At 49.6% G+C, this 23,188-nt stretch overlaps 1 protein-coding gene and 1 long non-coding RNA gene across 3 annotated transcripts in view; one reads left to right on the top strand and one right to left on the bottom strand.

Annotated features, from left to right (window-relative positions):
- Nucleotides 1–6: 6 nt before the first annotated feature.
- On the bottom strand, nt 7–18,166 carry FAM107A (family with sequence similarity 107 member A). 2 transcript variants are annotated; one of them, XM_059387857.1, is made up of 4 exons: nt 17,985–18,166; nt 2,647–2,821; nt 783–939; nt 7–249 (listed from the first exon to the last, which is right to left on the bottom strand). In XM_059387857.1, the coding sequence occupies exons 1-4, from the start codon at nt 18,061–18,063 to the stop codon at nt 142–144; spliced, it is 519 nt and encodes a 172-aa protein (XP_059243840.1). In that variant the 5' UTR covers nt 18,064–18,166; the 3' UTR covers nt 7–141. The 2 variants fall into 2 exon arrangements, with proteins under 2 accessions (XP_059243840.1, XP_059243841.1); XM_059387858.1 differs by lacking the exon at nt 17,985–18,166 and adding an exon at nt 10,430–10,577.
- The window catches only part of LOC132011458 (uncharacterized), a 44,784-nt gene continuing 39,218 nt past the window's right edge, over nt 17,623–23,188 (top strand). The window contains exon 1 of the long non-coding RNA XR_009402380.1: nt 17,623–17,707. This is a non-coding gene — a long non-coding RNA (uncharacterized LOC132011458). The remainder of the gene's footprint in view (nt 17,708–23,188) is intronic.

Consider the following 23,188-nt stretch of genomic DNA (forward strand, 5'->3'; position numbering starts at 1 on the left):
AGGCTCTCTGGGGCATTTTCACAAGAGCAAGCATGAACATCATTGCAGATGGCCCCAGGCTGGGGGCCCGGGGCTGGCAGGCACGGAAGGGCTGCAGGCGGGCGTGGGGGGGGGGGGGGGCTGGAGCGTCAACAGCCCCCACTACAGAGCTCTCTCTTCGCTGGTGAGCGTTGCGATTCTCCGCAGGTTCTCCCTGACTTTCATAAACTCGGGGGCATGGTCTTCTTCCTTTTCTGGTGGTTTTTCCAGCTAAAGGAGAGACAAAGCAGAGGTGTAAAGTGTGTGTGTGTGTGTGTGTGTGTGTGTGTGGTCCAAACCACAGTGTTTGGACCATGGATCCTCTCTAGGGGAAACAGAACTGGGGATCAGCTTTGCCAGCAGCCTCGTAGCTGGGGTGACAGCATGAGACAAATTTTTCCTTGTGAAGCTGTGGCGGATCGCTTGCCTTGGCTGGGGCCTCAGGTTCCTCATCTCTAGAATGGGAACGCCATCTGGTTCATAGTTGCCGTAGCGAGAATGAAATCAGGATCAGCATGCAATAGGTTGGGCCGATGAAGGAACTGAGGTTCAGAGAGGGGAGGCCACCAGCTCAAAGTCACATAGTCGAGTCAGTGGCAGTGTAAGGACTTAGGCTGGTTGTGGAGTGCTGGTTAAAGCCTCATGTGGCATCACCTTGTCCCTCTTGCCAGCGGTGGCCAAGTGCAGCCCTCCCTCCCCCCACCCCCAGGCCGGGGAGATAGTCCTGGAAGGGGCTGGGGCCAGGGCTGGGTGCTCTCATCCACCTGGTTCAGCCTCTGCTGCCGTCTCAGCAGCTCCTGCTCAAAGGGGCACTGCAGCCGTTTGGCCTCCAGCTCTTCCTTCTTCTTCTTGATGAGCTGGTTCCGCCTGCGGTGCTCCAGGACCCGCTGCAGCTCTGGCTTGCTGTCCACGCCCAGGCCCCTGGGGAGGGGGAGCTGTCAGGAGTGCCCAGTGTCTCCCCACCCCAGGCTCAAGGCTGCACCCCATAGTGACACCAACCTACACCATCGTGTCCTACACCCCCAACCCCCTGCCGTGGGCAGCTCTAGGAGGGGGGTCTCATTCCTGTCCCCTTATAGGGAGCCAGGAAATGAGGCTCCTAGGACTGAAGACACCAGTCCAGTCCAAGTCACAGCTGCGAAGGGGCTGAGTGAGGATTTGTACCCAGGTTGTCTGATGGCAGAGACCAGGTGGTATGTCATTTCTGGTTATGTGCCAGGGTCAGTTTCTAGAGGTGGATTTGCTGGGTCAGGCTCTTTGTAAAGATTTTGGACACATATTTCCATTTGTCCCTTAGAAAAGGCTCTCCAATTTATACTTTGTCGTCATTGTACAAGAGCATCTATTTCTCCCCACCGTCACTGTTCAGTCTTTTTGTATTTGAGCATCTGCTGGGCAAGGAATGATATCTGGTATTCATGTGTGTTTCGCTAATTCTTAGTTACATGGGAACAGCAGCCTTTGGGATGTGCACCCGTCATTTGCATTTCTTCTTTTGTGAACTAACTGTAACTCTCTTTGTTCATTTTTTCCCATATGGAATTATAAGTGATAGGTATACATTTTTATGTGTGTTTTATATTGCAAGTGTTTCCCTGATTTGTCTTTAGGCTTTTGTTTGTTCTATGGTGGTGTTGTTTTTAGACGTGAAAAGGGATGACTCTAAAACACATTCGGAGAAAATACACATGATATACTAAGCAAGACAAAAAAGAACCCACTGAAGATAGAAAATGACACCTGCTGGAAGGTCTTGAACAGAGCGGAAAATAGGAGAATCCTAGCCTGTGCCAATACCAGAATATGCCAGTAGAGGGAGCTGCAGAGGCGCCGCCGCCTTCCTCCTGATGCTAGCCAGCTGGGAGGTATTTCCCAGGCCGCCTCCACATTCCCTCCGTTACTGAATCCCAGCCCTGCTACCTCAAGCCTGTCTCTTTCATTGCATCCCTGGCCTTGCTGCTTCCCTTCTGCCCCTCCCTCCTACCACCGCCTCGTGACTGTGACATCCCTGCTTTTCCAGGTCAGCACATCTCTGGCCAACCTCAAAGTCAATGCTGCCAACACCCTGAGCTACTGGTGTTTCCTGTCTCTTCGCACATGCTCTTCCATTTGCTGGGAACACACTTGCTTTCCACCAGCTGATGCCCACCTCCTAGTCTGGCTGACTCCAGCCCACCCTTCAGGCGTCAGCTGAGGCATCCTCTCCTCCGGGAGGTCACCTTGGACCACTCCCAGGTGTGTCCTCTGAGCTCCTCGGCCCATTTAGGGCCTCCTCCTAGCCTGTGGTTATGCATACATCCCCATTGTGAGGGCAGGAACTGGGTTCCATTCCTTCCTGTACCTCAGATCTGGATACCATGCCTGGCACATAGTAGGTGCTCAGTAAATGTATGTGGAGGACAGGCATGAGTAGGTAGCTGGGAGGGAGAGCAGGGCTCTTGGGGGACCACTGGGAACTAAACCTTCACAGTTTCTGTGGGTGACTATGTGTGGTACCTTCAACTCTCCTCAGCCTCCGGGAGAGCCAGCATGACCATCAGCCCTGCCTTCCACAAGGAGTGCCTCTGCGAGGCCCAGCAGGCCTCAGGACATGCTTGCCAGGAGGAGGCAACTGAGCTCTGTTCCTACCTTCTGTGGTTCATGAGCAGCTCTCGGTGCAGCTCCTGGTGGCTCCGGGAGGCCTTCACGGGGTTCAGCAGCTTCTTGGGCTTGATGAGCTCTGGGTTCCATTCTCTGTATTCGGGCCGGGCCATCAGGCCTCCGATGTCTGCCCGCTCCCTCTGGATCTCCGAGTACATCGAGGCTGTAGAGACAGGTAGGGGTGGGGGTTGGTCAGAGCGGGGTCCACAGTCTCACCCACCCCCGTGGGGCACAGCTGAAGCCTCTCGATGTTAGATGGACTTTGGCCATCTGTCGCTGGGAAGCCCTGGGCTGAGCGTCTGAGCTTCTGAGCTTCTGGTCTCCTCATTTGTGAGACGGAAATAATTGAACCTGCGCCCAGGGTTGTTGATCTGTTTGTAAGGATTGGAGATCTGTTTGTAAAGCGCGGTGTGGGGATGAAATGATACTGGGGTGGACACATGCATATGTTTTTGGCTTGACTTTGTAGAATATAATGTCCTACAAAAAGAATTATGTTTGAGTTTTTTGTTTTTCAGTGAGCTCTAATCAGAAAAAAAAAGATACTTAAAAAGAACAAGTTTGCGTTTGTTAAATGTGGATGAACGTAGTGATCAAAAGGAGACTTCACCCCCTATTGTCCTGTTTCCCTCTCCTTCATTCCAAATTCTCTGTGGAAGCATCCAGCTTTTCAGTTTCTCCAGATCAAAGAGGAGAGCAGGAAATCCCGGAACGGCTATGTGTCTAATTACAAAGTGATGGCTGTCATCTTTTTTTTTTTTTTTTTAAGATTTTATTTATTTATTTGACAGAGAGAAATCACAAGTACACTGAGAGGCAGGCAGAGAGAGAGAGGGGGAAGCAGGCTCCCCGCTGAGCAGAGAGCCTGATGCGGGACTCGATCCCAGGACCCTGAGATCATGACCTGAGCCGAAGGCAGCGGCTTAACCCACTGAGCCACCCAGGTGCCCGATGGCTGTCATCTTTGATGCAGATAGCTGGCTTCTAGATGGCCTCACTTCCACCACAGAAGCTCGGAATTTGTCAGTTTACTTAAGTAGAAATTCAGGCAGAAGGGCTCCCTCCTACAAGCTGGCTTTATATCTTTGCAGTGCCCCAAAGCAAACTTTTGTGTGTGTGTGTGTGTGTGTGTGTGTCAGAGAGAGAGAGAGAGAGAGAGAGATGAGCGAGATGGACAGAGACGGACAGAGAAAGGAAGACTTCTTCAGAAAAAGTCTCCCGGGGGATGACACAGCCTGGCCATCAGCTTCTCTTAGTAATTCAAGTGAAAATTGAGGCACTGGTTCTCCCTTCATGAATCCTGCCTTTCTGAGGTTGAGCTTCTGCTCTAAGCTGAGCACTGGCGTAAACAGGAGTTCTCCAAGTAAACTAGCTAGGCATGGTGGTGTGTGCAAAACCTGGGTGTAGGTAATAGCTCAGTGGGGCTGGAAAATGCAGGAGAAGGGGGGTGGCAGGGTATAAATGGCAAGGGGACACGTCAGGGAATGTCGGCATCAAAGAGGAGATTATGTTTTGCAAATGGTGGCCCACTGGATACACGTTTGGCATTTCTATTATTACCCATTGCAGGGTGCTGTTTGGAGAATTAAGTGAGATCACATTTGTAAAGGTGCTGTGTAAACTGGAAAGAGTGTTAATTATTACAAGATATTTTGGAAGTAGCCAGATGAAGTGTTAGAGCTTAAAGCATATCTGCTAATTTTTTTCTCGAATTCACGTTCTCAGAACTGTCTCTAAAATGAAAATTCTAATTACTCGCCTTTCTTCACTTTCTTCATAAGGCTGTTTGTTTTCAGGTCCTATCCTTCCCAGCTCTTTGGTTTTTAAAGATTGTGGTAGTATTTGATAGCTGAAAATGGGCAGTTGACAAAACTTAGTTCCCTCATCTTTTAAAAATGTGGGCATTTACCTTTTGTTTTTTTCTAAGTAAACGCTACACCTAATGTAGGGCTTGAGCTCATGATCTCCAGATGGATAGTAGCATGCTCTACCGACTGAGCCAGACAGGCACCCCTAAAATACAGATATTTTCTTAGTCTGTGGGCTTATGTTGTCTGGGAGCCAATGCATTAGATCCCTGATTCAGACTGGTGTTTGGGGATTTTTTCTCCCTTTTGCTGCCGAGTCTCATGACCATGTCCCACCAAACCTTTGAGTGGTTTTCAGCCATCCTCTCTACTCATCCTATCCACACCACACTTAAATAGCTGCCATAGCTCCTTGGCTGTTGATCCTGCCTATAGTCCTTTTCTATCCCAAACCTTCCAGAAAGTTGTAATTTTCATCAGTCACACCATCTTTGGAATAACTAACTTGTACATTACCAAAGCCACAAGGCAGGAAACAAATTGTGTAAGTTTAGGAAAGGAGAAGGCAGAAATGATTGGCTTAAGATACCACCGACATACTGAGAATTCCCAAGTGGATTAACATTAAAACATTTGGGATGAATGAGAGAATTCAATAATGTGGCCAGATACAAAGTAAGTACACAAAAGTTGAGAGTGTCTGCATAACAGGAATGACCATTCAGAACATACACAATAAAATTTTTCATTCATTCTACAATCTGTTTTTAGTTCCTACGGTTTGCCACATTTTGTGGTGGACACTAGACACACAGAGGTGAGCTAAGCAAACAAAGGTTCCTGCTCTCACAGAGCTGACATTCTGTTAGGGAGGCAGACAGTAAACATGGACACACACCAATCAAAACAAATGATTGCAAATTGCAGGGAGCCCACTGAAGGAACCAGGGGTCTGGGATAGAGACTAACAGGAGGACCCATCTTCAGCCAGGTGCACTGGGAGGGTCTCTCTGAGGACGTGACATTTCAGACCTGAGGACTGAGAAGGAGGAGAGAGGCTGTTTGGGGCAGAGGAAAGGAACAGCCTGTGTGACTCATGTACCTTGAACAAGCTTGGTCTGTTCAGGGAACAAAAAAGCGTAGTGTGTCTGGAGTGGCGTGAGTGAGGGACAGGGAGAGTGGTTGGTGTGAGGGTGGACGGGTGGGTTCAAGTCGGGGAAAGAGTGCGTCTCATTCGATTTTTAAAAAGGCCATTCTCTCTGGTGTGTGTGGAAAAACTGTCAGCAGGTTTTGGGAAATTCTTATAGGACTTTGGTTTCTTTGATTTCCACTGGGCACTTGTCTCTCCAGCCTGTTAAATTCCAGAGGAAGAACATCTGATTGGCCAGGCGGAGACTCTTCACCCCATAGGTCACCAGCCAGGCAATGGGTTGCCTGCCGGGGGCCGGGGCCCCACCGCAGTGACAGGAACCTTTCCCCAGTGTCCTGCCTGGAAGGGGGACCCCGTATGTATTCAGCCAGTCCTGCACCTAGGCCCGACCAGTGATCAGCTCTGGCTCCAGGCCTCTTTATTTTGTTTTAAAAATGAAATCAGAGGGGCTCAGTGGGTTAAAGCCTCTGCCTTTGGCTCAGGTCATGATCTTAGGGTCCTGCGAAGGAGCCCCGCATTGGGTGCTCTGCTCAACAGGGAGCCTGCTTCCAGCGCCCCCCCCCCCCCGCCTGCCTCTCTGCCTACTTGTGATCTCTGTCTGTCAAATAAATAAATAAAATCTTAAAAAAAAAATAAAAAAGAAATCAGCAAGTAGCTGGGGTAGGGGAGGGGGAGGTGGTCCTCCTGAGGCCAGGGTGGTGTGGTGGTTCAGGCAGGGATCCTGAACGATGTGGCTGGTTCTTCAGACCAAAACTGCAGGCTGGGAAAACTGCTGCCTTTGCCAGCTCTAGAAATGACACGTGTGAGATCTGTGGTCACGCGTGTGGGGGTCCTCCAGGGCTCAGCCACTAAGCTGGCTTCCCTGCCTTTTAGTTTAATTAAAAGAGACCCCCCCGTGTAGAAGAGCCTCATGTAGGTGCTGTAACGACAGGGGCCAGCCCAGATGCTAAACCCGGGCTTCCATGGGTAGGGTGGGGGGCCTGGGGGCAGGTGGTCCTCCTGGGCAGAGGAGGGAAGGGGGAATCTGATCCCGGGGCTGCCCTGGCTAAGTCCCTCAGGCAGCTGGGGGGCCCGGAGAGATCAGAGACCTTCAGGAAAGTGGCCATGATGGGGGCACAGTGTGAGGTTGCCTCTGAAGAGACAAAAATGAATGCCGGAAGGAGGAGCCAGCAGAGAAGAGGAACAGGCCAATGGAGGAGGAGTTAAAGGCAGAATGAAGCTTAGGTGTATAGACACAGGAGCCTCCTTGATCTGGATTTGAATGTTGGCTGTGCCCCTTCTTAGCCTTGGGCAAGTTTACCTCTGCTCCGCAGCAAGAGTCCACAAACTAAACCTTTGGACCAAATTCAACTGCTTTGGAACACAGCCATGCCCACTCATTACTTACTGCCTACATGGCTGCTTTCCACTAGAACAGCAGAGTCGCAAAGGTGCAACAACTGCTCTTGTTCAGCATCCTTCTTCACAAGGGTTCTTGCAAAATAAACAAGGGGATGCTTGCTTAGTGCTTGGCAAACGCCTAGCACAGAGTTGAAGACTCAGTGGTGCTAAGTATCTGGGCAGCCAAATACAGCAAGGCAGGTTGTGCACTGTACAACCCTAGGGCCTCACTCCTGTAAATTAAATGATGAGTGGAGCTCCTGGAATTGCACGGTGTGGTCACCCAATTAGCTGTTTTTAACAATTACTAATAGATCCCAGCCCTAGTCTTGGATGGAGCTTTTCTTTCTTTCTTTTTTTTTTTTTTAAAAGATTTTATTTATTTATTTGACAGATGGAGATCACAAGCAGGCAGAGAAGTAGGCAGAGAGAGAGAGAGGAGGAAGCAGGATCCATGCTGAGCAGAGAGCCCGATGTGGGGCTTGATCCCAGGACCCTGGGATCATGACCTGAGCCAAAGGCAGAGGCTGGATGGAGCTTTCTTTAAAAACTCCTGTGCGTCTTTAAAAACCAAAGTGCGTCTTTAAAAACCGCACTGATTTAATCAGTGCCCCTTAACCCTGGCTACATATTGGCATCAGCAGAGGAAGTTTAAAAAATACCAATGCCTGAGTGGCACCCCAGGGATTCTGATGTCATTGGCCTGGGAGGGCAGCCTGGCTTTTGGGATTTTAAAAAGCTCCCCGAAAGATTCCAATAGTCAGGCAGCTTTGTAAATCATGGAGTTATTAAAAAAAAAAAAATCAATCTCCTTTGCTTTAGCCTGAGTGATTTCAGCTGACTGATTGACCTGGCTATGGTGGGCAGTGTAGTTGAGGTCATAGTTCTTAGCTACTGGGTGAACTTGGATGGGTCTTAACCTTGAGGACCCTCCTCCTTTGTAATATTATGATGATATGAAGACGGGATGAGCTGAGAGGGGCAGGTGCAGCCAGTAGGTGACAGCTAAATGGAATGTTGCTTGACTACAAGATGGGCAAATAATTCTCACTTACTCTGCAGACCATGGGACTTTATTCCTCTTTGGGGGCAGGGTGGGGTTGGTAGTAAAATGTCAGGAGAGAGATTGGGAGCTTGTTCCTTGGTTCTTCCCTGTTTCTGCTGATAACCCAAGAGGTCCCACAGCTTCTTATGAGGGGCTTTGCAGACACCAGCCCCACACCAGGCAAGGCTCAGCTGGTGTCACTAACTGCTCCCAGGAGAAGCCTGCCAGCTGCTGGGGCATGCGTGACTGATGTTAGGTCAGTGGCGGGGACCCAGGTCCCAGTGGATCCTGAGATGCCTAAGGGCTTAATGTCCCCTTCATCTGCCTCTTTGCCATGGTGGCTCTGGTTCTGTCTTTGGTGGCATCAGTTAGAACACATGACACAAGAGCCAGTCAAGTCGCAAGGTTAAGGCAAAAGTTTTGGAGGAGACGAACTGGGTTTCAATCATGGTGGGTTACTCCTTACTAGCTGTGTGAACTTGGGTGAATAGCTTCACCTCTCTGAGCCTCTGTTCAATGGAAATAATGGCCATACCTACTCATGGGGCTGTTTAGAGGGTGACATGATCAAATGTACATGATTTTGCTAGTCCAGTGCCTGGCACAGGGATGCTCTCAGAAGGCAAACTTTCCTCCTTTCCTGAGGGACCTGTGGTAGCATTCAGCATTCAGCATTTGGCAGAGGCTCACTCACCTACATCTGGATCTCACGATTGTCCTGGAGGCTGTTGGCAGTACTGTTTTATTGTGCCTGTTTTGTAGATGAGGCTTGGCAGCTGGAGAACTTCTAGCCCAAGGGAAATACAGACTCACTGGGGAGCCCCTGCCCAGCCCTCCCCATCTTGGGGGCTTGAGCCAGAATCCACAGCTTGTCTGTCCAGGGGCTGGCCTTTGTTTAGGAGGAGACCAATTGGTGGCCCTCCTTCCCTGGGGTGTTGGTCAGAGTCTTCCCTGCTCTCCCTCCCTGCACCCTAGATCCTCAGTACCATTCAAGATGCAGGTTCAGGACGCACTTGGGACCTTCTTAACTCAACGTTTCAAGAAGCAGAAGGGTAGAGGAGGAGAGAGGTTTTGTAATAACCACTGGCAAAAGAGAGTGAGGCATTCAATGAATATGACAAGCATGGCCACTGGATATCCCAGCCTCTTCTTGCCATTTTTTCCTCCCAATAGGGAGTGTGCCCCCACCTTTTAAGACTTTATTTATTTATTTGAGAGACAGTGAGAGAGAGAGAGAGCATAAGCTGGAGGAGGGGCAGAGGAAGAGGGAGAAGCAGGCTCCCTGCTGAGCAGACAACCTGATGCGGGGCTCCATCCCAGGACCCTGGAATCATGACCCGAGCTCAAGGCAGCCGCCTAACTGACTGAGCCACCCAGGTGCCCCGAAAGTGCCCTTTGGTGTTGCACTGACTGGAGACCGTTTTTGGTGGCCCCTGCCTGGAATCAGAGCTCCTTGTCCATTTGGATGCAGCACCCTCACCCCATGGGAAAATGGTTCATGACCTCCCAGTTTGTGAGGAGAAGGTCTGGGTGGCATTCAGGAGTTTGACTCAATGTCATAGCGGAGTCCAGAGCTGGACATGGAAGGCCCTTAACAAGGCTGGCACGGAGTGTGGCGCAAGGAACAAGTGTCAGCGGGTATAAGGAATATCAGCAGATCCTCCTGCTGGCCCACCAGCGGCACGATGCCAGCACTTCCACTCCGGATGACGCCTCCCAGGGAACAATCCTGGCAGGCACTTACCACCAACGGAGCTAAGAGCCCCTCGGGATCCAAGCCCCTGGACATGGAGCTCTTGGGGCTGCTCACAGCCAGGGAAACCAGCTGGGTTTGTCAGCTGTTCCCAAATGTGACCCAGCGAACCCCTGATTTCTAGCTTCATCCCAGGCCTGCCTCTGCTGACAGGTGCTAGAGCCACACTGACCAGGCAGTTACCACGTTACCATGCATGTGTGCTGCCTGGTGTGCGCAAAGCCACTTGCAGCCAGAGCTTGGAAAGTTCTCACCACAGGCTGAGGAGGTGGCCACTGTTGCGGCCCCTTTCCACAGAGGAAAAAAGTGAGGCTCTGAGGGATCATTTAACTTCCCCAGATCACACAGCCAGTAAAGGAAGGAGCTCGAATCAAAGCTGGGAGCTCTATCTGATGCCAGGACATGGGTTCTCTGACTTGTGCCTTGTGGTAGCCTGGCCTGTTGTCTGTCTACTAATGAGAATTAAGCCCACTATTCTGTGTGATAATGGTTTTGGGTGGGGGACAGAGCCCAGGGAACCTAGCTCCAAGAGCTCTGCTCCCCTGACAGCCTGCCCAGGGGCTCCCGGGCCCTCACACCTCCTCCCACGGCCACTCCCTCCCCAGCAAAGGGAAACAGAATAGAAATGGTCTTACTTCTCAGCTGCGTCTCTGGGAAGGGAACTTGGGAGCCGGAGCCGTGGCTGGGTCCCTCACTCCGCTGGGAAGTCCCACACTAGCAAGGAGGGCCGCCTCTGAAGGGCGGTTCTTAAACCCCTGGGGACGGCAGGCGGCTGCGTGTGCCAACGAGTGAGGCCGCCCCGCATTCCTGTTTATTCTGGTATCAATAAAAAGGAACTGTTACTATAGTAACGGGTATTTCACTTGGTGCACGACCACTTCCACAATGCGGAACGCCGCGTCCAAGCCACAAGCCTGAGAGGCGCAAGTAAATACCTATTTGGTCAGATTGTGGAGGACTGAGAACCATGCCAAGCTTTGTCTGAGCTGGGCGGCTCGCACGGAGGCATTTCCCTTGTTTCCAATGGGAGGGTCAGCGAGAGTGCATTCCAGAGCCTCCCCAGGGGAGGGAGCGCCGAGCATCCGGCCCAGGCCCAGCGGTGCCCAGGGCTTCGGGAGGAAACCCGGCTCTGAGATGGGAAGGGAGAATGAACCCACATGGGTTCAGTCCTTGGTCATCCATCCGACTGACTCTGCACTCTGAACTTCATCCGAACTTCAGAGAGGAGCAAGGGAACGTCGCCCAGCTCAGAGTGTGCGGAAGGTGGAAGCTGATGGGCTCTGGGTGGGAGCAGGCCCTAGAGCCCGCCCAGCGGGCCTCAGGGCCGGCACCTCTGGTGAAGGGTCTCGGTTGGCTGGAAGGCCATGAGGCCCAGGATGTATATCAAACATGAACGGGGCACTAAAAAGACAATGTGTGTCCCCTTTGGCCTCTGTCATTAATTTAGCCGACATTTCTTGAGTACCTACTGTGTTCCTGGCCCTGTCTTCAGGGCTGGAGCTACAGTGTGAATGACAGCTTTGGGCTCTGGGAACCTGTATTCACGGGTGGGTGGTGGGGGAGTCAGACAGGAAGGGAGACAAACCAGAAACTTGTACCCGTTGATGAATGTTGGGCTGAAAGTAAGACTGGGTGAGGTTGGGGGGGGGGGCTGCTGAGCTCAGGAAGGGTGGACACGGGGACGCTGACCTTTAATAAGGGAGGCCTGGGTGGTGAGAATGAGCCAGCAATGTGCTGTCTGTTCCCACACGAGGGCATTCCAGATAGTGGGCAGAGCCAGCGGAAAGGCCCCAGGATGGGAGTGAGTTTGATATGGTGGAAGAAGGCCAGCGGGGCTGGAGTGTTGGCATGAGGGGGAGGTTGGGGCATGGGGCTGAACATAGACTCCGGGGGCAGGTCGCGCATGGCCTGGGAGCCTTGACCAAGCCGGCCATTCTGGGGACACTTAAAAAAACTTAGAGGGTCACAAATTCTTAGATATAGGACAATTTTCTAGAAACAGCACGTGTTCCTTTTTGTTCCTTCTTCCTAAATTCTGCTTCTCTGGAAGTACTTTGAATGGTATCCTCCCCAGGCTTCCTGTCCTGCTGTGGCTTAATTTTACTAAATTCTGGTGATGAAAGTCTGCCTTTAAATTCTTGTCAAGCCACTCTTTGTTGCCACATGTTGTCTTGCTGTGTAAATGGCTCTTCTGGGCATTTCCCAGGGCCCACAGTGGCTGATCTGAACCAATCCGGGTGCCTTCTGACAGTGGGGGAATAGGAGGGATCCTGGGGAACTGACAGCTTCTGCTCACCACCTGCAGAAGACAGAACCTCTGAATCCAGCTTCCTCCAGGGGAGCAGACTCTGAGAGTTCCCATACTAGCAATGACCTTCATCCCCATCTTGCATTCTCTTTATTGGAAAACTGATGGCAGCCCCAGAGCAATGGAGAGCCAAGGAGAGCTGGGCAGGCATCCCCCAACGTTGGGTGCCATATTCCCCAGGCAGCTGGGACTCACTATGCCTCTTCCATTAAAGCTCTTCTCACTGTCCAACCTGTGTACAGACCCATCAGGCTCACCCACTGGACTGCCAGGCTGAGGGCTGGGGCCTTACCTTATCCTTCTTAGTATTCCTGTCCCGGTACCAAGGAGTTCAGTAACTATCATTGACTTGTAGACACCAAAGACATTGACACTCTTATTATTATTATTATTTTTTCCAAGATACAAAACTTAGTATGTACAGAACATAGAGGACCAATCTGGAGGCATATAAACTGAATTGCTAAAGTGGTCAGTTCTAGATCAATGTGTCTCAGAGGTCATGACTAGCCATCATTTGTGAGATGGGCTAAAATGGGCCATGCTCCTGGATTGCTATCTTAGAACTTATGAGGGACAAGACCACAGATTTGGATTTTTAACAACCACCCCCCCCCCCCAGGGGGATTTCCTTATCTCTGGGAGTTTGAGAACCACTATTCTACAGCAAAAAATTACAGGCCCTTCTTAGTCACAAAATTTCTGTAATGTTTGTGGTTTAAACACAGAACAAGACCAAGCGTACATGGCTTTTGCTCTCAGGAAACAATAAAGATTAAAAATATGAGAAAGAGGGGTGCCTGGGTGGCTCAGTGGGTTAAAGCCTCTGCCTTCAGCTCAAGTCATGATCCCAGGGTCCTGGGATCGAGCCCCGCATCAGGCTTTCTGCTCAGCAGGGAGCCTGCCTCTCCTTGCTCTGTGCCTGTCTCTCTGCCTACTTGTGATTTCTGTCTGTCAAATAAATAAATAAAATCTTTGTAAAAAATATGAGAAAGAGCAACCTTTTCCAACCAGCGATAGTTATGATTCATATCTGGTTCAGTCATGTCCATTTTGCATATTGGAAAATAGAGGCCTTCCAGGCAAATGAGGCTTTTAGGAGTTTACTCCAGCCCCAGTTGCTGCCTCCTGCCTTGGTCAGTGGAGCTTTCCCTGGAGGCCACCCCATTGTCCCTAAAGGCAGAGCTCTGGGATATCAGGGGCCTGGAGACCAGAATTCTTGCTCAGCCCCATAAGAACTGAAGGGGAATCCCAGAGGCTGAGTAGACCCCTCCTATACTCCCTTCTTGTACCTTTGAAGTTTGTTTCCCTGGGAACTTAGAGGAGCTGAAAGGAAGGGGGTTCCTGAAGACCAGGAGAGGCAGGTGGGAGTGGGAGCTGGGGAATATTCCTCCTTCCACTGTGGGCTGCGGCCGCAGCTTGCATTAAAACAAAACAAAACAAAACAACCTCCAGAAACATCTTTCCTTTCACTTTTGCTCCCCTTTTTCCAAGCTCACAGGTGCCTGGAGCAGCTTCTCTGGGTGCACAAACATCAGACAAGAGGTTCCCATGGCAACTCAAAACTTCCTCTTCAGCACTGTGTTCAGTCTCCATCTCCAGGGTCCCTTTCCAAGGCCTCAATGAGGTTTCCGAGCAGCCACCCACAAAACAGCCGTAGGATCCAACCTCGTCCCCACCCCAACAAGCTCAGTTGAAAGGACATGGAAGGGGATAGAAACTGTATTGGCAGGAAAACTTGTCATGGGATCCGTGGAGAGATTACAAAAGCAAAGAGAGTTGCCTTTACAACAGATTTGAACCAGGAAGAATTTACCCGGTGGAGGGATTTCAAGTGTGCAAATAGGAAAGTATCAGGGAGTGGGGAAGAATTAAGTTTTTTTTTCGGATAGCTGGCTCTCCACTCAGCTCCAGTGAGGCCTGGTGAATCTGGTCTCTTGGCTGCTAAGGGACCCTGGGGTGCCCCATAGCCCCAGCACATTTTAACTCGTAGCTAGGCAAAGGATGGACAGAGGAGCTAGGGGTGGGGAGAGGAGTGTGTGTGTGTAGGAGAGAGAGGAGCCTGGGCAGACCATAGCTTGTCAAGGCAAGCAAACTTCCATGATTGCTGGCATGACTATTTGCCAAATGTAACCAATAAAATTGCAGCATGCTCGATTTAAATCTGAATTTCAGATAAGCAATGAATACGTTTTTAGTACCAGCATAGCCGTACAATAGTTGGGTTATACTTAAAGTATTATTTGTTGTGTATCTGAGGTTCAAATTTAACTGGGTATCCTGTATTCCCCCCCCCCCCCCCAAAGATTCTATGTATTTATTTGACAGAGATCACAAGTAGACAGAGAGGGAGGCAGAGAGAGAAGGGGAAGCAGGCTCCCCTCTGAGCAGAGAGCCAGATGTAGGGCTCAATCCCAGTATCCTATTTTTTTTTTTTCCCCACAAAAGTCCCAAGAAAAATATATTTTGTTGCAACTGCTCAACTCTAGTATTGTACCACAAAAGCAGCCAGAGATACTATGTAAATGAATGAGCATGGTTATAGTCCAAGAAAACCTAGCTTACAAATATAGGTTGCAGGCCAACCAGGGTTTGCTGATTCTTGCCCTACTGAGGCACCCAGGCACCCCTGGGTGTCCTGTATTTTATAGGTAACCCTGTGTGGCAAGCAGGGATGGAGCTGCCTTTCTAGCTATTGCTGATGCTCAAGGGCACCTGGAGTGTGGCCTCTGTCCATGCTGTAGAGAGATGCTTGCCTCCCTGCTGGGAACCTGACCTGAGCTCCAGGTGGAATGTAAGTCCCCTCTGGGGGACATTTAGTGCTGGATAGCTTCCTAGGAATGGCCAAGCATGAGTTATTCCCAAAGGTGACCCTTCCAGCTCTGTGGTTAAGAGCATGGACTGTGGTTTGTGTCGCTCCACTGCTGGACACCTAGGTGACCTTCAACTCCTCATTTCCTCATCTCTGATATGGGGCAGACATTCTTTCGAGGAATAAAGGAGATACCACATGGGATGTCTTCACATTGCCTATCACAGGGTCTGGGCTCCAAAGTGGATGCTGTTATTTTGATAACCCACTTAAAAGCAGTAAAAATTTCATCCATGTGAAAAGAGCGGGGTTAAAGACTAGTGTTGATACAACCTCAGCAACCTAAAACACAACCACACATGCAAACTATGCATTGCAAAGACTTTAAGGAGACATCCCCAAATGTTACCAGCAGTGCTTAGGGTTATGGGATTGTGGGTAAGCCTTCTCCTTCTTTATTCTCAATTTCCCAAAATATTCACGGTGAACATGTAATACTTTAGTATTACAAATTTAAAAATAATCTGTGGTTGGGGCACCTGGGTGGCTCAGTGGGTTAAAGCCTCTGCCTTCGGCTCAGGTCATGATCCCAGGGTCCTGGGATCGAGCCCCACGTTGGGCTCTCTGCTCAGTGGGGAGTCTGCTTCCCCCCTCTCTCTGCCTGCCTTTCTGCCTACTTGTGATCTCTCTCTGTGTCAAATAAAAAAAAAATCTGTGGTGAAAAAATTTCTAGACGTATTCTATTACTTGGTGCATGGCTCAATACCACTGTAAATGAAGATGGATGGCTACCATCTTGGATTGGACTCCACACCCTGTCCTTGGGGGCTTCTAAAGGAGGGGCGCTCTTGCCTCTTCACGAAATGGCCCAGGTGGATCCTCACCCTGACTCTTCTTGCTTTTCTATATGTGAGACAACCAGAGTAGCGCTTCTGCCCTGGCCATGGGTTTGAATCTCATCTCTGCCCAGATGGGCTGTGTGACTTCAGACAAGTCATGTGATATTCTGAGCCTAAATTTCCTCGTGTTTAAAATATGGGTCAGTACTTCTTGCTTCCCTGAGAGGAGGGACATATCTGTTATATTTATGAATATATCCATGTACCTTGCATGGGGGTAGTCAGTACATACTCACGGTAGGAAAAACTGAATTACGTCGATGAGATGACATACACAGCATTTGGCAAAGCCAGTGGTAATAACAAGCTATCAGCATTGTTGGCCATTATTACTAGTCTCAGGAGGTGTGCAGACATTGGCATGAATGGGCCTAAGGTTGCACTAACTGTTAGTGGGATAGAAGCTTCTCTTAGCGGGACCATGGGCAAGCTGCTAAGCTCTTTAAAGCTCAGGCTCCCCATCTGTTAAATGGGGATGAAAACTAGCAGTGACCTTGTAGGGTTCTTAAGACTGAATGAGCCAGCAGGGCCTAGCACAAAGTAAATGGTCCCTCAGCGAGGCCCCCGGTCAAGGGCTTTGCCCCCTCCCTGGCTTGTAGCTGCCTATGGTACAGATACCGGAAGAGCATGGGGTCCCTGGACGGACTCTGATGTCTGCTCTTCTGAGTAAGTTGCCTGTAAAAAAAAAAAAAAAAAAAAAAAATGTTGCCTTTTGCATAAGGCTCATTGCTGTAGCTCCAGGTCAGAGGGAACACAGCGTCTTCAGATTAGATAGTCCCTCCTCGTCTTTGTGAAAGGGTAGGAACTGGGTGGGAACCCTTAAGAGGAGTGCTTTGCAGGGGAAAAATCTGCCAGAGCTGGGATTTGAAATCGGATTCCTTTTCAGCCTGCCCCAGCTCAGCCAGATTTAAAACCCTCCCCCAGGAAGGCGCCGGCAGTCCCGAAGTCTTGGCCAGTTCTTGCTTTTGAAGTTAAGAGAACCGTTGTTTCAGTGTTCCCAAGCGGTAGCTCAGCGTGGGGATCTCCGTAGGGCGGAGCCCATCTGAGAGGCAATCAGTCCCAGAATTGAGGTCGGGCGGGAGGGAAAGGGGGAGGGAGGAGGGGCAAGGGGTGGGGGCCGGCTCGGCCAGCGCAGACAAGCGGCTAATGGCTACCCTGGTGCCTTTGGCTCCAGGGGTCGGCTGGCAGGACCACTGGGTGTGTGTGTGTGTGTGTATTGGGGGGGCTCCTTGCCCACAGCAGATCATAGCTGCTGCTGAGCCCAAGTCTGCTGACACTTTCTAATCACGTACCTGCACCGGGCAGGGACCACGCTGGATAAGGATTTTCACCTTCCCTAAACCTCTCTTTCAAAGCACTAAATCCGGAGGCAACCGCCCCAGTCCCTTACTGTGGGCATTCCTTTTCTTCTTTCTCCATCTCTGGTTTTCCTAATTATTTTTACAGCGACTATATGCCATGTTTGTTTTATTTTCCTAAGTAAAAAAAATCCCTTATTGTTCTGAATAGAAAAGTAATACGTGCTTACTGCAAATAAGTTTTAAAAAAGACAAATGGGAAGGAAAAAAAAAAAAAAAAGAAACACCTTGTCATCCAACTCTCGTTCTTGAAAATAACCACCATGTGTTTCCCTCTAAATCTTTTTCTCTTTACATGCATATACACAGAAAAATGGTTTCTCCCCTTCCTGTAACTTGCTCTCTTCCCTTTCTGCCGCTAATGTAATACCTCGCTGGACATCACCAGTGGCTATGCATCTGTGCCCCTTCGTGCCCCACTGCGGGCAACCCCGGTCTTACCCATTTTCCACTCTCCCACGCCTACAAACGCCTACGCGTGCAAGGGACGTGCCAGGAGATGGAACCTTGCCGCACTTTCACAGTTCAGAAACCGAGTGAGTGTTACGTGTTGGGGAGGGGCAGGGAGGGGTGCGCTCGTACCCTGGAATAAAGCAATATATCTAATGGTAGGTCCCTTACCCCAATGGTAGGAAGAATGTAGGAGCGAAAGAAGGAATGACGCGTGAACTCCGAAAAGTAATTTAAAAGAATGAAAAAGGAGGAAAGCAGAGCGATGAAGGAAGACCGTGGTGCCCGGAGGCGGCGGGCTGCCCGCCCTGCCTCCTCGCGCTCTCCACGACGCAGGGGCCGGGAGGCCTTGCCCTCACTTACCGGACCTGAGCAGCACGGCCCGGTAGAGACCCGTGGCCTCGGTGGGGTCCCGTGCCCGCTCACCCAGCCTCTGCGCCATGCGCCCCTGCGCCAGACTGTGGAGCCGGCACTGCGGACAGGGAGCGCACCAGAGTGTAGTACTTCGGAGCCCGAGTGCCTCCGCAGCGGTGACGTGCCAACCCGGGCCCAAACCCTGCTGCGGATCGAGTTACCACCGGAGGCCAGAGCGCCCGGCGAGGAGGCGCCGGCGGGGGGAGGGATAGAGGGCAGGGGCAAGGGCAGGTATCCTACCCTCGGGATAGAGGGCATGGGTCAGGGTTCGGTGAGAGGACTCCTGGTCCCGGGGTTCCAGGGCCCAGGGAGAACCCGATGTCCTGATTTCTAGCCTTGGTCTCCTACCTGCTGTACTCCATTTCTCCATTTCCCTGGCCGCTGGCCTCGTTGAATGCTACAAGCAGGTGTGGGATTCTGAAGTGGCATCCCTGGGATCACGTCCCAGCGCCACTAATTAATAACTGTGTGACTCCACGATTTAATTACCTAACCTCTCAGAGCCACAGTTTTCTCATCTGTAAAATGGAGATGACCAAAGTACTTATTATTTCCACAGGGCTGTGAGGGTAATATGTATGCGTGTGTGATATATGTATTCAATATACTGACTGCATGTTTTATGTACCAACTATACATACAGTCAGTATATGTATTATATATACTCTTAGAACAGCGACTAGGGCAGAACGAACATAAACTGTTATTAAAAAAAGCGTCTTGGGGTGAGTGGCACTGGAAAGCAGGGAGATTTACTGTAGGAGACTAGTTGTGGGGGGACTTAGCCAGATTGGTTTCTCCCAGTTTGTACAATCCTATTAATAGCCAGAGATGGGAGGACCAACCAAGAGTCTAAAGGTGGAGAAGCAAAGTCAACCAGGCAGATTTGGAAGATTTAAGGAACTGATAATTTTGATTATCTACTCTGTCTAGTGCTTTGCTAAGTTTCTTCTAATATAAAAACTAATGTTCATTGTGTACTTTATGTCCTATTTATTTTAACTTCACAATCCTATGAATTAGTGTCTATTAGCCTTCCAATTCTGCAGATGAGGAAACTGAGGCTCCAAGAGGGTCAGTAATTTATCTGGGTTCACACAGTGTGGATCTGGGACACACACTCAGGTAGTCTGACCTCAGACTTGGGCCATTCTACCCTGCTGCCCCCCATTATCTCATTTATGCTTCATAAAAGTGCCGAAGGATGGGTGTTATCTCCAATTGAGAGATGAAGTCATTGAGACTCAGGGAGGCGAGGTGGCTTACTCATGCTCACGTAGCTCGTGGGAGGAACCAAGACAATCCAGTTCTCCACCCACAAAACAAAACTAGTTAGTGCCCCTGAAATCTAGAGACCCCTGGAGCTGTCCAGGGTACTGGATGGCCTCTGTTCAAGGCTGCGCCTATATGGGTCAGGGAATCTTGAGCTGGCTGTTGGAGATTTGGCCACACAGTACTGTCTCCTTGTGCCTCTGTTTTCTCTCCAGTCCTCTCCAGCTTTGGTGTCCCCTAGGCCAGTCATCCAAGTCCTCTATAGTTGGTCCTATGCCACTTTCCAGGCCCAGCTTCTGCTGCAATTCAGAGATCTCTGTACTTCTCTGCTTCTCAGTCACCCCCCTCCTCTCCCCTCCGCTGGGGTCCCAAGGACCCAAGTGACACACTTTGATCTTTGGGGACATCACTGATTGGTCAGACTGATCATATATCTCATCAGCAACCAACTGTCATGAGTGCCAGGCACAATCACTGACATTGGCTATTTTATATCCATTCTTTAGAGGACAAAGTTATATATAATTTATTATTAATTTCATTTAATCTACTCTTTGATCAAGTATGATTATGCCCGTTTTAGAGATAAGGAGAATAAGGTTCAAGTGACTTGCCCACAGTCACATAATTAGTTAGTAATGGAACTGAAATTGGAACTCAGATGGTGCCAAATCTTTTGCTGCAGGGTGGAAACAAGACCAGCTGTTGAACAAGGTTGGGGGGGGGGGTGTTTCAGGTAAATTGCAACTAAGTAATGTGCTTTTACAGAGTATTTGGAAGGGATTAACTCTGGCTGCACTCCTGAGGAATTCTAGGTGGGTCTCACTTACCTGAGCCATTTAGTCTCTGCTTCTCATTTTCATTATGAAATATGGCCTGAGGAGAGTATTCTTTCTGTGAACAGAAAGAAAGTAGGGGGAGGTGAGGACCCTCTGTTCCTTGGAAGGGGAGGACTGAAGAGATATTTATAGTGTCCCTGAGTTCCCACAGGAGGGACTGATCAAGGTCAAAGTCCTCTCCAGAGAAACAAATTACTATCATCCTTAGGGTGTGTGTGTATGTGTGTGTGTTCACCTGTGCATATTGTGGCCATTTATGAGACATGCTCTCTTTAAAAAAGAGACTTTTTAAGAAAAGTTTTAGATTAAGAAGATAGTGCAGAGACTTCCTTAAACTCTTCATCCAGGTTTTCTGTGAGCATCTTATATGTATGTAGATGTACATGTATATAGTATGGCACATTTGTTAGAATTCATGAGCTAATATTGATGCATTATTATTAAGTAAAGTCCATGCCTTATTAAGATTTCCTTAGTTTTTTTTTTTTAAGATTTTATTTATTTAACAGACAGAGATCACAGGCAGGCAGAGAGGCAGGCAGAGAGAAAGGAGGAAGCAGGCTCCCTGCGGAGCAGAGAGCCCGATGTGGGGCTCGATGTGGGGCTCGATGTGGGGCTCGATCCCAGGACCCTGGGATCACGACCTGAGCCGAAGGCAGAGGCTTTAACCCACTGAGCCACCCAGGTGCCCCAAGATTTCCTTAGTTTTTACCTAATATCCTTTTTCTGTTCTAAAATCCTATCTAAGACACCAGGTTACATTTAGTTTTCAAGTCTCCTTAGGTGCCTCTTGGCTGTAATAGTTTTTCAGACTTTGTTTTTGATGACCTTGACAGTTTCAAAGAGCATGGAGATCCATATTCTTTTATGTTGAGTTTTTATCCATGTTGTTGCTTCTATCTGAACTACCTTCTCCTTATCTTCCAGGCAAAATCCTCATTCTTCAAGGGCCAACTTAGAAACTTCTGGCTTTGGTCCTCAAGTTCAGCTCTTAGACATCTTCTCTGTCTATACTTTTATGACTTTAAAAACAACTCTAAGCCAAAGATCCCTAAATGCATAGTTCCAATTCAGATTTTTACTCTGAGCTTAAACTTTGACCAACAGGCTACTTGACATGTTTACTCAAGAGTCTAACTCTCAAGGGTTAGACCACACTAGGCCCTACTCACCATGGCCCCTACAGAACTATTTATCACTCCAGCCCCCAACCTGTTCCTCCCTGTCCCCCTATCTTGTCAAATGACTCCACTCTGGCCCTGTGACTCAGACAGGAGCCTGGATCTCTGCATTGCCCTGTCTTCCCACAAGCCCATAGTTCTCAGATCACCAAGGCACTATGAGTCCACTTCCTGCCATCTCTTCCATCCATCCATTTCTTCCAGTGCCCCAACCCTAGCCCAGGCACCACTATACTTGGACGCCTGCAGTAGCTTGCCCTCCTTCAAGCTGTTCCTCACAGAGACTCCAGAGCAAGCTTTAAAAATGTAGCTCAGACTCTGGTCCTGCCCTACTGAAAACCCTTGGGTGACTTCCCTTTGCACTTGGAATCAAACTCACATACCTTCCCCTGGCTTTTAAGGTCTTGCAACCCAGACCCTGCCTGCCTCCCTCTCAAAACTACCTATCTGTTCCTTCAAATGTTCAAGGATTTGTGATGTCTTAGTGAAGAAAACAAAAGTCCTTGACCTTGTGGACCCGGCATTCTAGTTGGGGGAGCTAGACAATAAGCATAATGAATAAAGCAGATAGTATGTTAGAAGATGACTGGTACTGTGGAGAAGAGGGAAATTAGAAGAGGGGGAAGAAGGTTCGTGGTAAGTGGGGGCTGTGTGTAGTAATACCCCTGTGTGGCTGCCTCAGGGGTATCATTGAGAAGGTGGGATGTGAACCCAAACTTACAGGAAGCAGGAAAGTTAGCCAGACAAATATTTTAGGCAAGAGTATTGCAGACCGAGAGAACAGCTTGAGCAAAAGTCCTGAGGCTGGAGTGTGCCAGAAATTTCAGGGAAGAACAAGGCTGCCAGGTGGCTGGAATGGAAGGGCCACAGGGTCAGTCACATGAGGAAAACTCAGCAGGAAATGGGGGCCACCTTCTTTCACACCTCACACTCTAGCCACTAAGAGTTCTGCTTGGGTTCCCAAAAGCCATGCTCTTTCTCATCTCCTATATTTGCACATGCTGGTCCCTTGACCTATACATATTCCCCAGCTCTGCCTGGCTCCTTCTGCTTATCCAGTAAGACTCAACTGAGATGCCACTTCCCCAAGGAGGTCCCCCTCAGTCATGTGCTCTGGCACCCCAAACTTCCCTTATATGACTCTTCACCACTGAGTTATTATTGTTTGAGCCCCATTTCCTCCATCAGACTGTACTAGTCTTTTTTTTTTTTTTTAAAGATTTTATTTATTTGACAGACAGAAATCACAAGTAGGCAGAGAGGCAGGCAGAGAGAGAGAGAGGAGGAAGCAGGCTCCCAGCTGAGCAGAGAGCCCAATGCGGGGCTCAATCCCAGGACCCTGGGATCATGACCTGAGCTGAAGGCAGAGGCTTTAACCCACTGAGCCACCCAGGCGCCCCTCAGACTGTACTAGTCTTGAGTGGGGGGATCAGGTTCATAGCTTTCTCCCCAGGGCCTACTCCAGAGTTGGGCTTGGCTTGGATGTCTGATAATGATTTGTTAAAAGAAGGAAGGCAGTGACTCAGTGTGTGCACCACACAGGGAGCTCTGGACTGTGTGGGGAAAGTGGGCAGTTCTACAGAGAGTAAGCCAGGGTCAGAACCCAGGGAAGACCCCTGCTGTCTGCTCAGGGATTATTCAGGTGCACAGAAGGGCTTGGGGGTGCTGACATTTCCCCAGGGTTCTCCCATTTTGAACTCTGCCACCCATGGGGGGGGGGGGACATAGAAAGGGACAGTGTTTGGGATTTGGCCAAGCTTCTTTTGTGGTTTTTGTCAAAGGGATTAAGAAGACAAGTAACTTCATCTCTGGAAGAAAATTCCAGGACATAGAAAAAGGACCTGCTTTGGAGGGCTCGAAG

The sequence above is a fragment of the Mustela nigripes genome, chromosome 2 (genome assembly GCF_022355385.1).
Source record: "Mustela nigripes isolate SB6536 chromosome 2, MUSNIG.SB6536, whole genome shotgun sequence".
Taxonomy (NCBI): Eukaryota; Metazoa; Chordata; class Mammalia; order Carnivora; family Mustelidae; genus Mustela; species Mustela nigripes.